Source organism: Idiotropiscis lumnitzeri, chromosome 5 (genome assembly GCF_059441095.1).
Source record: "Idiotropiscis lumnitzeri isolate Australia: NSW breed Sydney's pygmy pipehorse chromosome 5, RoL_Ilum_1.0, whole genome shotgun sequence".
In the NCBI taxonomy this organism is placed as follows: Eukaryota; Metazoa; Chordata; class Actinopteri; order Syngnathiformes; family Syngnathidae; genus Idiotropiscis; species Idiotropiscis lumnitzeri.
In genome coordinates, this window is record NC_142395.1 from 30,498,765 (window position 1) to 30,515,495 (window position 16,731).

General features: G+C 48.8%; 1 protein-coding gene and 1 long non-coding RNA gene across 2 annotated transcripts; both read right to left on the reverse strand.

Moving 5' to 3' along the window:
• Positions 1 to 5,184: 5,184 nt before the first annotated feature.
• On the reverse strand, positions 5,185 to 11,860 carry tollip (toll interacting protein). Its single transcript, XM_088296998.1, has 6 exons — positions 11,688 to 11,860; positions 11,052 to 11,207; positions 9,440 to 9,622; positions 8,103 to 8,255; positions 6,959 to 7,043; positions 5,185 to 5,719 (listed from the first exon to the last, which is right to left on the reverse strand). The coding sequence occupies exons 1-6, from the start codon at positions 11,718 to 11,720 to the stop codon at positions 5,511 to 5,513; spliced, it is 819 nt and encodes a 272-aa protein (XP_088153124.1). The 5' UTR covers positions 11,721 to 11,860; the 3' UTR covers positions 5,185 to 5,510.
• A 1,687-nt stretch (positions 11,861 to 13,547) lies between these two features.
• Positions 13,548 to 16,157, reverse strand: LOC148337691 (uncharacterized). Its single transcript, XR_015843219.1, has 2 exons — positions 16,039 to 16,157; positions 13,548 to 15,315 (listed from the first exon to the last, which is right to left on the reverse strand). It is a non-coding gene; the product is annotated as an uncharacterized LOC148337691 (long non-coding RNA).
• Between the last annotated feature and the right edge of the window lie 574 nt (positions 16,158 to 16,731).

Sequence of the window (16,731 nt, forward strand, 5' to 3'; positions counted from 1 at the left end):
TAATATATATATATATATATATATATATATAATGTTGTCCAAAGTGAGCAGGATGGGCGTCCTGCCTGGACTGAGTAGGCAACATTGCGTGTTGGTATACACCTTCATCTTCATCTCGCCTTCTCTTCTCCTCCCTGGGGAACGAGTCGTCATGAGTCCCGATTTCAGGACACAGAGACAAAGAATGCATGGGTCACCCTTCAATGAGAGTATGTCACGGCACGGCTTGCTCATCAGTCGGTCCATGTAGGCAGGCAAAGGAACCGTCGCCAGCTGCAACGGCACCAGTTCGGTGTCCGGGCCGTCTCAAGGACACATGGTGACAGACGAGGGAACGGTGGCTTCAAAGGGCTCTTTGCCGCGTGTGACCGTCAATGGCAGTGGAAGAGTTAACTACTGATCCATATGGAGACGTCACGGTTTGGTTGCCAGACAATCACGGTGGCAGTCGGAATGGTGGCAAGAAGGTATTTGGGCTCAGGCCCAGATGAAAGTGCGATGAAGACAAACATGGGACGAACTCGATGAATTGCAAATGGCCTCTTTGCCGCTCCTGTTGACTCAACACACGAGCGAAGCACGCCCAAGTCGAGTCCGAGCGCCGTGGGGGAGGTAAGAGTTGCAGCGGCCGTATAAAGGCGGCCAATTTGCACACCAGACTCCACACTCGTGTGCGAGCGGTCACGCCAACATGGGGGCCGCGATTGCCTTTTGGACGGTGACCACTTTGCTGCTGCTCCTCATGCCACTCACCGGTTGCCGCGCCAACGCAGGTGCGACCGGTCTCCATTATACACCAAGTGACCCACCCGAGTGGCGCTTCGGTCCCTTTTGGACCCAACTGCGGGCAACATTGACTGGCGACCAGTCCGGGGTTCCCAATTGATTTGTTGTGTTGTTATTTCCTCCACCAAGTGAGCGCTTCTGAGTCCGCAGCTGGGGTGTGCTCCACCTGGGGGCGCACGGCCGACGGCGCCTTCTTACCGACTGGTCGCCGACTGCGACGATGCCTACGAGAGCGTCAACGTGCAGATGAGACGGCGGGCGGCCGATGCTATCCAGGCGGTACCGGTGAGGCTGGACGCGGACGTGCCGGAGCTGCGACCGGACGGCGCCGTGCGAGTCAACGGGAAAAGGTGCGCGCATACGCCACTTTTTTTGTGTGCTTTTTTTTATTTGCCTTTACCAACTGGCAATGGCGACATGGCTCAGATGTACTGGAACCGGAAGCGACTCGTTCCCAGACATCATTTTCATATTCATCCCATCCCGCAGCCCGAACGAACGACGACATTGTCGCAAGTTCTGTTGGACAAACGTAAACCTGGAATCGCTGCCCGGTATCGGTACTCGTCCCTCTCGGGCTACAATCGAGTCTTAGGCGTCGTAATAACGGTGTAACGGGGTGGCCGTCTTTTGTGATTTGTTTTTGTCTCGCACTCACTCGCTGTCACAATAGAATACAATGCAACTTTATTTCACGTCGTAAATTCATAAATCCATTCTCTGTTGCGCTTCTCCTCACGCGGGTCGCGGGTGTGCTGGAGCCTATCCCAGCTCGCTTCGAGCAGTAGGCGGGGTCACGCCCCGAACGGCTCGCCGGCCGATCCGAGTCGAGTCGTCACGGAGGCCGAGCGGAACGGCGTGAGTGTGACGTGCATTGAATTGTTTCCTGTGGTGGAGCCCACAATGACCGTCAAGAAAAGTTTGTCCGGCGTCCTTGTCAAGTCCAAACTTGGAATGCAACTCATCTGGAACCTCCACGACGCCCTGAGCGTACGTAAGCCCGCTCGCTTTCTTATTCTTAGTCGCGTTTCAGCAGTCGTATTCTGGAGAAAAAAAAAACCACAAAGTTTGCTTCAAGATTGAAACGTCATCTGAACAATAAATCGTGCAATCTAACTGATCAGGCTCGACCAAAAAAAACAAAAACAATCAGCAGTATTTCTCCTGCTTGATTGAACTCATGAAATGTTCGCCAAAACGAAGCGCCATCTCAGAAAGTTTGTTGCAAAAAAAAAAAAAGCAAGCTGAGTCAACCGAGCTTTTTTTCGTTAACTTCCCTCCGTCGGGTGTTGAGCCGGTGCGCCCCCTGCAGTCAGGGAGGACTAGTTTGAGTGCATCGCGACTTGCTAAAATGTTTTCAAATGAAAACAAAAACAAAAAAACAGATGAATGCATGCTCGTTTCGAAATGATCATTCATTAATTCACCGTGAATTGCTGACTTTAGTTATTTAAAACAAGAAATAAATCCAAATCAATGATCAACCTATTGAACGAATGACGTAACCCTGAAAAAAAAAGCCCCAAATCATGATTTTAGGAAGTCACGCTTCAATGATGACAATCCATAAGTCAAATTGCTTTCAGTTTACGAGACGACAGAAAAATGCCGACGATGCGCTTGCGTGTGTTTCAGATTGAGATGGACGGCAAATACAAAGGTTTGCTTTGCGGCCTTTGTGGAAACTTTGACGGGATTAACGACGAGTTGGCGCAAAACGGTGAGTGACACAAAAAGGCGACTCGCCGACTTGCCGGCGCTCACGTCGGATGCGCTCGGAGTGCAGCAGGGGTGCAACTTTCCGTCGCCGTCACAAAGTCAGCCGAGCGGACGAGACGTGCGAGCGAGCCAAAGACTCGGACGAGCCCGCCCTCCGTCGAGACCGTCGCCACGAGGTCAGCGCTCTTCTTCGCACGGAAACCCGCCCGGAAGGGAACGAGAACGCGTGCCTCAAAGTTGACTGGAGCTGTCCTTGGGGGGAATTCTTGCAAGCCTGCGGGAAATCCTTTTCAGATTGGAGTCGGTTTTGAATTGATACAAAATAATTCAAGTTGATTTCTAGCGCGCATTTGACAACTGCCGGAGCTGTAACAAAGCGCTTTCCATAAACATGAATAAATCAAATAAATAGCCATTCACGGGAAACGAGAACTCCAATGAAAATGAATCGAAACCAGAAGAAGAAGAGCAGAAGAGCCGCCGTCTCATGTCGAGTCGAAAGCTAAAGAATAAAATTCAAACGAGTTTTTGGGGCGGGGCTTGCCTCACATTTCATGGGAGCTCATTTGGCCACAGCAAAGGCACGATGCCCCCGTCCGCCAGCATTTATCCGCAGAGAAGTCTAAAGTGCCGGGGAAGAGAGGCCAAGATTGGGCTCATGTGATCTGGTTAAAAGACGAGCAGCAGCATTTTGGCGCAACCGGAGCCGCTTGAGGGAGCAATTGCTGACTCCAAAGTCAAGCGCATGATGGGAATCCAGCCGACATGGAAACAAGGCATGGATTACTCTTTCTTGGCTTTTAGTATTCAAAAGAATAACAGAGAAAAAAATAAGTGAAAAGAAAGTAGACAAAAATAAAGAAAGTGCTTCGTTCACTTTGGCCAGCTGCCTATGAAAGAAGCTGGACGGAACAACAATCTCGTTTGAGCGTAATTCAACGGCTACTTGAATATGTACTTCACCGTACACCTGAATGTGCAAAAACTTCACTTTGAATTGCACTTAAATGTTTTTGGGAGTGCACTTGGAAGGTCGTGTGTGACCTTGGAGCTCCTAGGCGCCGCCCTCCGTGTTAAAAGGACGCCACTTGCCTTTTTCTTGATGGAGCGTTTTTCCCGTTGCGCTCTTCCAGGAGTTGTGCTCGCAAATGTTGTCGGGTGCGGCGTTCGGCAGATGTCCCAATCTCGCGGAGGCGGACGCCTTCTCCCAGGCGTGCGCGTCCGACGCATGCCACGCATCCGTCGACGAGGATTGGCGTCCTTTGACGGCCATCTGCCAAAGCCTGTCGGCATTCTCGCGACAGTGCGTCCACGCCGGAAGAGCGCCCGGCATGTGGAGGAACGTCACCTTCTGCCATGAGTCCCTCCAAAAATCTGCCGGCGAGCCAGTGGTGGCCATGAATGCGGATGATCGAACGTCGTCGTGATGACGAGCATCTTTAATCGGGATGATTTGTTGCCATGGTGACGGCAGCCAGCGTTGTTGTTGATGCGGCTTGCCGGTGGCCATGGTGACCACGAGCTGCCCGCTCTCCTCCACCGAGTCCACAGAGTCCAGGGAGCAGCCCAGGACAGAGCTGGCCCTCCTCACTAGTTTGTCCAGTCTCTTTTTGTCCCGGCCCGAGATGCCTCCTGCCCAGGAGACCACTCCATAGAAGATGACTGATGAAACCACCGAGTCATAGAAGTTCCTGAGGAGTGTTCCCCGAACGCCAAAGGACCTCAGCCGCCTGAGTAGGAAGAGTCTGCTCTGACCCTTCCTATAGAGAGCGTCTGTGTTGTCGCTCCAGTCCAGTTTATTGTTCAGATGAACACCCAGGTACTTGTAAGTTGAGACCCTCTCAACGTCTGTTCCCTGGATATTCACCGGTGCAGGTGGAGAGTGCTGACGCTTGCGGAAATCCACCACCAGCTCTTTGGATTTCCCAGCGTTGATTTGGAGGCGGTTCTGCTGACACAAGTCCACAAAACCCTGCGTAACCCCGTAATCTCCGTCAGTGGTGAGGCCGACAATCGCAGAGTCATCAGAGAACTTCTGCAGGTGACAGGTTGTGGAATTGTCTTTGTAGTCCGAGGTGTAGAAGGTGAACAGGAAGGGAGCCAGAACAGTTCCCTGCGGCGCTCCCGTGCTGCAGAGGAGCACGTCAGACACACATTCCTGTGTTCTCACGTACTGTGGCACACAGCTAGCCCTCCTCCTTTCCTCTTACCGCTCTCCAGTGTCCTGTCCGCACGTAGGATTTGGAAGCCGTCCAATTCCACGACCGGGTCCGGCGTTAGCTCGGTTCGCCACGACTCCGTGAACATCAGCAAGCGAGCCTCCCTGAAATTCCTCTCGTGCCGGGTTAGCGCTGTTAGCTCGTCCATTTTATCGGGAAGAGATCTAACATTCCCCATATTAACGAACGGGAGGACGGGGTGGTATCGTCTTATCCGTTTCGCCCCAGCACGACATCCCCGTCTCTTCCTCCTCAGGGGTCTCGCTCCCTACTTGTAAAGCCAAAGCCTAGTTGGAAACCCTAATTGTGATGTGAATGAAAACTGGACAAAATTGGTTAAGAAATCAAAGACTCTGCTCAAACGTCATTGAAGACATTGAAATGATTTCAAGAACGATGGCAAGGAACAGCCCCAAATCGAGAAATGAATCAAGAAGAAACGTGTCAACGAGGAAGCGACCACGTTCACATCTTTATTCGACTTCTTTGGAAAGCGCTCTATTTATAGTGCACATTTTACACGGAAAGCAGACACTTGACTTTTTTTCTTTTGTTTGGTGTTGAAATGTGATTTTGTTGTGGAATTGCTCTTGTGCAGGTGAGGTTGGTGCGGTGTGGGCAGGACACACCCATGACAAGAAACTGACAAAAACAAGAAAGAAAAAAAAAAAGTCACGACAAGGGGCAAGGGGCAAGGGGCGGCCGGCGTTTGGGCGATGGAAGCCAATGTGGGAACGCCCCCGCCCGCGTGACACGAAAGAGAGGACGCGGCAAGCTCGGGCGCGGTCACAGCTCTTCGGCCATCTGCAGCAGCGAGTTGATGGCGGCGTCTTTGTCGCCCTGCTGCGCCTCCAGGACAGTGCGCACCACATCCTGCTCCACATTCGGGAACATGTCTTGCAGGGCCTTCAGGTCTGCCTCGGCGCACGCCATCGTCACGCCCGGCTGCACCGGAGCCGCAACGCCGCCCTGCTGCTTGAACACGGGCGGCGCACCTGAAACGCAAGAAACAAGCCCACAAAAACATCCTTGGCGAGGGCTGTCAGATGGCGCCAAAGCACTACTTTGAAACCAAAACCAAAGATTCAAGGCCTTTTTTGAAAACATTTCGAGGTCCGACGTCCGTGCCTGCTTCAATTGCCTTCACACTCACGCGTCTTTTTTTTGAAAATGCGCTGCAGTCGGTTTCACTGCAAGTCGGCGGGAGTCGTGACGGCGAATTTGGCCCTTAAAAACCTTCCACCTTCGCTGGCACTCCAACAATTCCAAGCCTACGGCCGCGGAAATGTCACACCAGGAGTAAATAGTGGGGGGACGCAAATTGTTTTCTTCTCGGTAGGGGGGGGCGTGACAGGAAATAATTGAGAAGCACTGATCCGGATGAATATATTTGCGCACGTCCTCGTCTAACTTGCTCCGCATTTTCTTTGTTCGAAAGGGCGGATTTGCCAGGGAACCTGATTTCGTCACTGCAGCATGTGACAAAACGGACCAATCAGGAGCGAGAATGCGCACAGCGACATTTGCGCAGCTACAATTTCTGCCGTATGCGCTACTTGTGTTTCCGCCAGGAGCGACGCGGGAGTACAAAGTACACGTATAAATGTACGCTCACGCACATGCATGAGTCGAAACAATAAACAACTGGTAAGAATCCAAACAATTGGCTCATTTTTGCCCATTAAAAAAAATAAAAAATAAACAAAAACTAAAAAAAAAAAAAATCGTGTTTTTTTTTTTTTAGGTTTTGTTTATTTTTATTTTTTCATCTGGGCTCGGAAAATGCTTTTACAAATTCATTTGATCTGATTTTGAAGTCGATTCCCATCAAACGTTTCCAGAAGGTTCCGATCCTTGTGAGTCACGGAGTCATCGGGTTTACATTAAAACCATGTTTTCACGAACACTACAAAGCGACTTCCGTTTCAACAAAACTTATTTTTTTTCCCCGTTTGCGCTGTTACGTCGAGTTAACACTTCCTAACGGAGCGGCAAACGTACCCGTTGAGTCTTGCGCCCGCCATATGTTGCGCTCGCTCTGCTTCTACTCCCAAAAACGCGTCACAGACACGCGCGGTAGAGACGCTTTGTTCGGAAATAAGTGTTTTCACGCACGACGATCGGATTATCAATCAGCGTCAACCACAATAAAACCTCCATCGTGTCACAGTATTCCCAATGGGGTTATTCCGCGTCAACGTAGTCATTGAGTTGCGGAGTCTCGGAGGACTGACCTGCGATGGGAACGTAGCCGACGCCTTGCCGGTACACGGAGGGCATCAGGACCACGGGCTGCGTCATCACCCCGGCCGGGAAGGACTGCGGCACAAGGCACAATTAAGTGGATGGCAGAGTGACGTGAGGTGAGAAAGGAGATGAAAAGCTGCATTTAAAAAAAGCGCCAATTTGCAGGGCCAATTGAAAAATCACGGTCCAGTTTAGGACCCAAGTGCGAAACTGCGAAAATCAAAAGCATACCTTCTGTTTTTTCTTCTCATTGAAATTCAAGAAACGTTTGTGCCATCCAGTTCTTGATTTCCTCCCGACAAAAACAAAAGTGGCCTCAATCAGAAAGTGTCTTTTTTGAGATCCGCGTCGCAATAAAAGGAAATCCCACGTTTCATGAAGCGGGAAGCCAAAGGGAGCCCATACAACGAAAACAGCACAGGCTCCAGAATGGAACCCCGCGGAGCGCCGTACGTCAAAAGTTCTGACGGCCGATCGAAAGGAGCCGAGGGCTCTCCCACGCGGGCCCATTTGGTGCTCCAAACGAGCCGGCCACTGTATCAAACGCAACAAAGCGAGACACACGCAGTCTTTGGTGTCATTTGCCAGGAGGGTGTCATTCAAAACGCGGAACCGGGCTGACTCTGGCCTCCGCAACATCTTGAAACCGGACCGCAAGACCTCCGTGACGTTCTGTTCATCCAAGAAAGATTTCAACAGCTTGTGCACCACTTTTGACAGATTTAGTTTTGAAATAAACGGCAGTTTGGAGATGGTTCTAAGATTGGACGCTACATCTTGATCATGGCCTGCTTTCTTGAGCGCAGGTTGCACGGCGACATGTTTCAATTGTTGGGACGCGACACCAGAAGGCAGAAATGCCAAAGAACACAGACATACGGGGAGGCGGACGGCTCTGTGTGGCAAACCAAATCCTCCATTAAAGTCTCGAAACAAAAAAAAAAAATAGAACACTTTTGAACAAGGAACGTGGACGTGGCTCAAGTGTGGCGTTTGAAACAAGAGTCCTTGCTGTGGAAACTTTATCAATGAAAAATTGCATCGTCTGAGGGGCTTTAAGTAGAGAAGAGAAGATTTGGGACTTGCTGGTGAAGCAAAAGACAAACGAGGTGAAAAGGGAACGCGACTCACCGAGAAGGACATGACCAGGTTAATCATGCCTTCCTTGTCATCGCCCTGCCGGCCGCTGAGCGTGAACCACTCGTCCGCCGTGCCGCCCTCCCGCACACCCTCGGGGATGCTCACGTGGGTCCACGCGATGCGGTCGTCCATGGAGAACGCCCGCTGCGCCCACCGACAGACAAACAAACAAACAAACGGCGGCGCCACGTCAATACCGCACGGTCGCCCAAAAACCAGCGCAAGTGTGTTTGTGTCAAGCGTGTGTGTGAGCACGTCGGGTGTTGCTGCCATGTTTGTGAAATGCAAGCGTTGAGCGCGAGACAGTTTGTTCTTGCTGCGTGGAGAAAATGGACTCCACTTGGAAACGCTCATCCACGCCTCGGTTCCACGTCGGCTCGATTCCGGTCGCGCAAAATTGACTTTGGAGTCAGCCGGGCCTCCCTCAAGCGCCTCCGGTTGCGCCAAAATGCCGCTGCTCGTCCTTTAACCGGATCACATCAGCCCAATCTTGGCCTCTCTTTCCCAGTGCACTTTAGAGTTGGCTTTTAACTCATTTACTGCCATTGACGGCGAAAGACGTCAAAGATCCATTTTTCTCCCTCGGCTGGCCTTGAATGAGTTAAGATAAATCCTCGCGTGGCGTCGCCCCAACGGACCCCCCCGAGCTCCTCCACCCCGAAACGCACCCGCCCGCTGCCTCAGGTCCGCGGACTAAATGCTGCTGGAGGCGCCGAGGGCTAAGCGCAGCCTTTTCTCTTGCCGGTCCTTCCCTGTGGAGTGACCTTTGACCTCCCATTGAATGCTAGGCAAGCCCCGCCCCCTCTCAATCCACTTTTAAAACTCGCTCCGGGACGCATTTTGATTCTTTAGCTTTCGACTCAACACGAGACGGCCGCCGTTCCGCTCTTCTTCCGGTATCGATTGTTTCTGGCTTTTCATTTGTGTTCTAATTTTTATTTGATTTATTCATTAATTCACGACACCATTTGGAAAGCGCTTTGTTGCAGCTCCAGCTGTTGTGAAATGCGTTATGTCAATAAAATTGTATTGTATCGTGTATGTGTGTGTCTTTGTGTTGTTGCCGTGGCAGCAGGGCTGCTGTCGCGTGAGCAGGGTGTCTTTTTGCTCTGCGTATCGTGTGTGCGTGTGTGTGTACTGAGAGCGCCTCACGCGTGGGGAAACGCGTACGTGAGACACACTTTGATGTGTCGACACGGTGTGTGTCGTGATGTCTGTCGTGTCGTGAGCGTGCGCATGAAGTGTGTACGTGGCACGATCGCATCGCCAACCCCAGAGGCGCGAGCCCGATGAGGCGCAACGCGGCCGTCCGTCTGTCCGCCGGTTACCTCATCGAAGATCTCGAGGTAGAAGGAGTCGACGGCGGGCGGCAGCGTGCACTGGACGACCTTGTTCCATCTCGGGTTTTTGGCTCCGTTGTGCGCCGTCGGCGTCTCGTAGACGGCGTAACCCAGGCGCACTCGGCAGTACGGGTCCATGCGGGTCATGCCGTAGTTCTTGGCCAGCTTCGCCTGAAAAGAGGGACAGGCGCCGGCGATGAGTGCGTCTGAGGCGAGGCCGGCCGGAAATCCCGTCGCACGCTCTTTTCCTGACACTCGAGACGTCAATGAGAGTTGAAACATCAAACAAACTAGAAATCAGAAAAAAAAACTGCGACAAAGTTTTTGGTGCCGAGTGCTACGTATTTGGCAGGCGCTACCAATTTGATTCACACTTTCAACGTAACACCTTGACCTTGCCTTTGACGATCATTAGGAAACATCTAAATATTAATATGCAACACTTTGCTTCTATAAGGCTGCGTTCGCACCGTAACACAATTCCAATTTTTTCTCTACCCCAAATGCGACACGTTTCATGCAGTGTGAACAGTAAAATTCAGATTTTTTTTTTCCAAATGCGACCCGGGTCTCTTTCATATGTGGACATAAGTCGGATAAATCCACGACGCATGTGCAGCATGAACGCCCACCCGCACACATGCAATGTGTATGTCATGAAAAGCTCAATATTTCCTGCCGTGTCACATCACAAAGGCGTTGCGTTCACCATCCAAGTCGCATTTTTGGGCTCATTTGAACAAGTAGATCAAAAGATTAGATTGAACAACAAAAAATGAGAACAATCCAAATTGGGCACCGCGCTGTGCAGTGTGAACGTAAAGAATACATGTGGGCGCCATTTTCAAATGAGCACTTCTACAACATCCCAAGCAAATCACAATGTCCCGTCACTGGAGAGCTATTTTTAGAGCGGGCCTGCGGGGCAATAATGGGGGGGGGGGGGGGGGGGGCTTTCCGGTGGCCGCGGACATCACGCTGGTGACCCTCACTCGGGTGAATGTGGCTTTAAATATCGGATGTTTCCAATTTAAAGTTGTCTGCCAATGGAGCTTGGTTTTCCCGACTAACATTCCAAAGGAAAGGGTCAAGGTGGTATGTAGAGAAAAAATCGACTTGAATTGTTTGACTGTAATTTGCAAGCATTTTTGGTCCGATTTTTAAAATTGGTGCATTTCACCCTATTCCATCCACAACAAGGGCACCCTTCCGTTATTGTCCCTTTGACCTTGTTAATAAAAGTAAGCGTCCTCCGCCCCCATCCTTTTAAAGCTCTTCTGTATGTACTTTTTGCCGGTCCAGCCCACTACCAACATTCCTCCCCATAAAAAAAGAAAAAGCAAGAGAGGCTAACGGCATAGGTGTCTTATTTCCTGCTTGAGCTTCCAGTCTTGGAGGCATACAACAACACAGGCAGTGAATGACTGAACTCATTCACTGCCATTGACGGCTAAAGACGTCAAAGATCCATTTTATTTACTCGGCAGGTAGTGAATGAGTCAAGTATCAGGGTACAAAGAACAGTTGCCACACATCAGATAACTGGTCCCTCATTAGTTGGTTAGTCAATCGCGGTTTGCTTTGAGTATTGCGGTGTTACTTGGACCACGGTGATGCTAAGTCGTCCCACGGTTCCGATGGTGCCACCGAACTGCAGCTGTCGTGCGGCCTCCGCGTCTAACTGAATCTGATGATGATGACGATGATGGGTCGGCATTATGCGCAGAAAGTCCTGGGGAAGCTCACCCACATACACCTAGGCACATACAATCCAGCACAATCAAGATGATCATTTTTATGTAAAATGCTGCCCCCGGTGGCCACAGCAGAAAGAGCACCAAAATGGCCATTTTAAGGGGACCCATAAACTCGTCATGTACAAATTGCATCAGTCGTGACAGTCCTATTATGATACTTTCGTGGAAAGATGCATATTTTTCTGAAAAGAAAAATGTGTCACATAATGTTTTTTTGCTGTATTTTTTTTATTGGCATGTACATCTCAGCACAGACGCCAAAAGCAATGCAGATAAATCAATGACATAAAATGAGCTAAGAGATGCCCAGTTAGCAGCTAGCCAGCTATACAAGCAGAATCCAGCAATTAGCCAGAGCCCCATGACTAAATAGGGTTCTTTTCATATCTAAAAACACGCTTTTAATGTGACTGACGTGAGAGATGGACGTGTCCCACTTCAATTGATTGGACAAATTAAAAAAAAATAAAGCATATTACTTCTCCCCGCTGTGTGCTGATGGTGGTCGCCATGTTGTTGTCTCCCAACGACTCAACGCGGCAATTTGGTGAACGTTTTTAATTTTGGACCGATTCGGAACAAACGTCAACTTCAAAACAAATCTTTTACTTCCTGGAATTAGGCCTGACCCGGAAGCAATAGAAGCGGAAATTATCCTGCGTCATGCGTCATGCGTCATGCCCAAATCGTCAGCAGACACGATGTGTGACCCCTGCGCGATGCAAATCGCGCATGCGCGGAAAACGGCGTTTCACGTTTGTTCGCGTCACTACAACTCCACCGCCGCGCCGGATCATCACGTTGTCGTCGTGCGGTGGCAGAGTACCCATACGGGGGAACCAAGAATGATCCAAAACCCGGCGTCCGAACCGAAACTTTGTTTCGCTCCCGGACCCACACCTCTATGAAATGGCTCAAAATTGGATTGAGGAGCTACAAATAGAGGTGGAGCCATACGAAACTACTACTACAACTACACTCGAACAAAACACGTGGCGATCCATCTGCACTATCCGTGGCACGTATTCGTAAATCTCTCCCAAACTAAATTTGATTGCAATATAATATACTTTGATATCGTCTTGCTCCGATAGAAGAATGTTTTAAACTTTTAGTTTCTGTGCAACTAACACACACTTGTGAGTAGTGATGGATCCTGCAACACAGCAATTCCCGCGTCGGTGCGCGTACTGCTTTAAGACAATCACGTGACGGATGCATGGCGTGCGTTAACTGCGCAAAACGCGCTGCCTTTTTCTTCTAATGAAAATGCCGACTTCAATTGTTTTTTTTCTATACTTATGGATCCCCTTTTTTGTTTTATTTTAAATATCCATATTGGTTGACATGCTGTTACCGGGTATGTGTTGTCCTCTGTAAGTGTTTGTAATTTGCAATGTTCAAAAAAGTTCTTAAAATAAAATTGAAAAAAAAAACCGCACAGAACTGTGTGCATAAGGAAGCCTATCTGTCAACGGGATGCGCAAACTGAAACAATCCAAACCTCACGCTTCCTTGTGGACACACAAGTGGGTGGCTTTTCTTGCAATTAGTTTGACTCATGTGTCGAAGCCTTAAATGTGTTTCTCCGGCACCACCGAGTGGACATAAAGTATATCGGCACGCAACGTTTTGTTAAGAATTGCACTCATTATCCATCCATCATCTGTACCGCTTCTCCTCACTAGGGTCGCGGGAGCCTATCCCAGCTATCTTCGGGTAGTAGGCGGGGGACACCCTGAACGGGCTGCCAGCCAATTGCGGGGCACACGAAGACAAACAACCATCCGCACTCACACTCATACCTAGGGGCAATTTCGAGTGTTCAATCGGCCTGCCATGCATGTTTTTGGAATGTGGGTGGAAACCGGAGTACCCGGAGGAAACCCACGCAAGCACGGCGAGAACATGCAAACGCCACACAGGATGGCCGGAGCCGGGATCGAACCCACGCCCGATGCTGTCTCTCACTGTGAGGCCATCGCGCTAACCAGTCGCCCACCGTGCCGCCCTGCACTCATTATATGACATGAAATTTTCATGATGAAATTGACATGGAAAGTGCGGAGGAAAATCCAGTAACTGAGTTTTCATTGTTGTGGAGGAAAAATGCACTCACACAAAAAGCTTTATCTTATTCATTTTTATTTAAAAAAAAAAAAAAAAAAGTTTTTTCCGGAACTGTTTTGGGGCTCCGGCACGGTGGCCAACCGTTGTGCAGGTCGGATGAGCAACTACAAGAAACTCTTTGCCGTGCTTGGACCTTGTGTCATTTTTATTTCTTTGAAGACAGCCATCTTTCGAGCCTGACTTAAGAGGCCCAACTTCCACCGGGAGTGGAGATCACACCCTGTTTTATTTGCAATTGATGCAGGATTCCAGATAGTTCCAAACTGGCGTTTACAAACACACACATGAACCCGTGAGTCATTTCACTAAAAATAACAACAAAACTTGTCAAGCAGAGTAAAGAAACAAGTTATGTTGTCACTGCCACAAAAGAAGCAAGTTCGAACGGTGCCCGGACAACGACGACGCCCTCTAGAGGACAGGAAGTGCTACGTCTCGTCTTATATATAAAAACTAATACAGTAGAACCTCGGTTCTCGACCATAATCCGTTCCAGAACCTTGTTCGAAAAGCGAATCGTTCGAACTCCGAAACCATTTTTCCCCATTACAAATAATGTAAATCGTTTTAATCCGTTCCAACACCCTGAATTTTTACCTTTTTAGTATTTTATACATTATTTTATGCATACATTTCCGTACGAAAGATTACGCTAACATGAACGTGTAAAAATAAAAAATAAAAAAGATAAAGAAAAGAATTATGAATAGCATTTTTTACCTTTGTGCTGGTCAGCAGAAGGCGCAGGTGGACGGTGTGGGGGGGGGGAAGGAAAATTATTGTCTGAAAGGAGAGTCCCCTTCCATAAAAACTTCGGGGAGCTCTTCTGTCTGAGGGGTGCTCTCACGTTCAAATCTCTTTGCTGCGGATGACTCGGCTACAGGATGTTCTATTCTCTTAAAATATCTATCCAATGACACTCGCTTCTGCCTTCTTTTTAGCACTTTTCGGAAGTGGTTCATGACAGTGTCGTTAACGTCACAGCCACATCACTAGATTTCACAGCCTCCTTATTCTTTAGTATCGTACTGATCGTAGATTTCGCCATGCTGTATTCCCTCGCCAGATCAGACACTCGCAAACCTCCTTCATATTTTGCTATGATTCCTTTCTTAAATGCGATAGTTGTACGCACTATTTTTCTTTTTTCGCTGGTTGCATCTTTATTGCTTCCACCGACCTTCTTGGGAGGCATGATTAGGGGCTAAAAACACTTTGCAGCACGTAGTGCCGACGCTTGCGGAAATCCACCACCAGCTCTTTGGATTTCCCAGCGTGGATTTGGAGGCGGTTCTGCTGACACCAGTCCACAAAACCCTGCGTAACCCCTCTGTACTCCCGATCGTCTCCGTCAGTGATGAGGCCGACAATCGCAGAGTCATCAGAGAACTTCTGCAGGTGACAGGTTGTGGAATTGTATTTGTAGTCCGAGGTGTAGAGGGTGAACAGGAAGGGAGCCAGAACAGTTCCCTGCGGCGCTCCCGTGCTGCAGAGGAGCACGTCAGACACACATTCCTGTGTTCTCACGTACTGTGGCCGATTTGTGAGGTAGTCGTGGATCCATGTGATGAGGTGGTGGGCCACTCCCGCCTGCTCCAGCTTGTCTCCCAATAGGGTGGGCTGGATGGTGTTGAAAGCACTGATCGAACCTATTTAAAAATAGGTTCAACTCATTTGCCCACTGAAGGTCCCGCCCCCCTTTTTGGGTGTTTGGTTGTCCGTGGCCTGAGATGGTCTTCAGGCCCCTCCAAACATCCCTGATATGTTGAAGTGGTCAGAGGTGTGGATGTCCACATGAATTTTGGTGCCAATTGGTCACCCTTTCTGGACGTTCTAAACAATGAAAGTGCAATGATTTCCAATGAAGTTTGTAATCGGTCCCTGAAGTGACTCTTGTGGGATCATGGAGAGAGCGGAGTGGGGGCGTGGCCATATTCCTCGTTAAAAGTAGTTGTTTTTCAAGCGGTCACTTAATTCCTAAAGTCGCCAAAATTAATAGATAATTAAGATTATTTCAGTTTCCTGATCAAAAAATATAGAAACTGAGTTTGTCAGTGAAAATGGGCTGGCTTGGATCTTGTCCACCTTTAAAACATGGTAGCTGGTTTTACTTCTGCATTGGGCAGTGAAAAAAATAAGCCATTCTTTCCGCTTCAGCTGAATGGGGAACCCCTAAATAGATATGCGTGTCTTCTTTGCAGTGATTTTTTAAAACATGTTTTTCTTTATTTTACACATTTCCAAATGGGCAGCGTACTCAAATGGCTCGCAACTTTGATTTAAAAGACACACACGCACACGCACACACGCGCACAAACACGCACGCACAAACACGCGCACAAAAAAGCCTCACCTCAACCGGAAGTTATTGCTCCCAATGCAGAAGTGAAAATGAACACTTTAACGTGAAACTCTGAACAATTCAATTTACCACCACGTTATGGCGTCAATTTCATCTCGTTATAATGCAATACTGTGTACCTTTTTTTCAATTGCTTCCGTACTCTTGTCCTTTGGAGCGACAAAATAAAAACAATCGTTCCAGAAAACGTCAGCTCGCAGCAGTTTGCCAAAAAAAAAGTGCAGGGGACGGGGCGTGACGTCACACTTCTGTTTGTCGAGAGTTTGTGGCAAGCCGACCATCAGAGTTTGCCTCGGTGATGTGCTCAAATGAGGAGCAAAGTGTGAAAAGACACTCACCGCGCGCGCGCACTCGTCGCTGATGCTTGGCACACCAAATTGGACGCAATGAAGGCAGACGCCGTCGCCGCAGTCCAACATCGAGTCATTTCCCGTTTCTCCGACCAGCCCCGCAGCACAGAAACGCAGGACTGACGTCACGCACTCAAGCACTTCCGCCACGTACCTTCAAAATGAGGTCGTAACCCAAAGTGACATTTTCAAAATACAGCGGACTCCCGTTATTCGCTTGGCACCTGCCAGCCAAATGAATCCATCAATACTACATTAAGTATTTTATATAATACAATACAACTTGATTTCTATAGCGCATTTCACAACAGCTGGAGCAGTAACAAAGCACTTTCCACCCGTGTCAACTAGGACACAAAATGGCGTCAACAATTGGTTGAATGGTTCGCATGATGGCCTCACAGTGCAGAGTTTGATTCGATATATATACATTGTATATATATATATAGATATAGATATATATAGAGATATATTATATATCCAAAAAAATTTTCACTGCACATATTTTTCATGGGTTACTCACATGAGTACCAGGAGATAGTGTTGGGTACTCACCATGAGGTCTTAAGTCGATTCTTCCTCGATGTCTTCCTAACATTATAAAATTGACTACGCAAGAGATCCCATTTTCTTATCACAATTTCTTCAGTATTCCAGTGTTTTATGTACCAACTTTCTGTC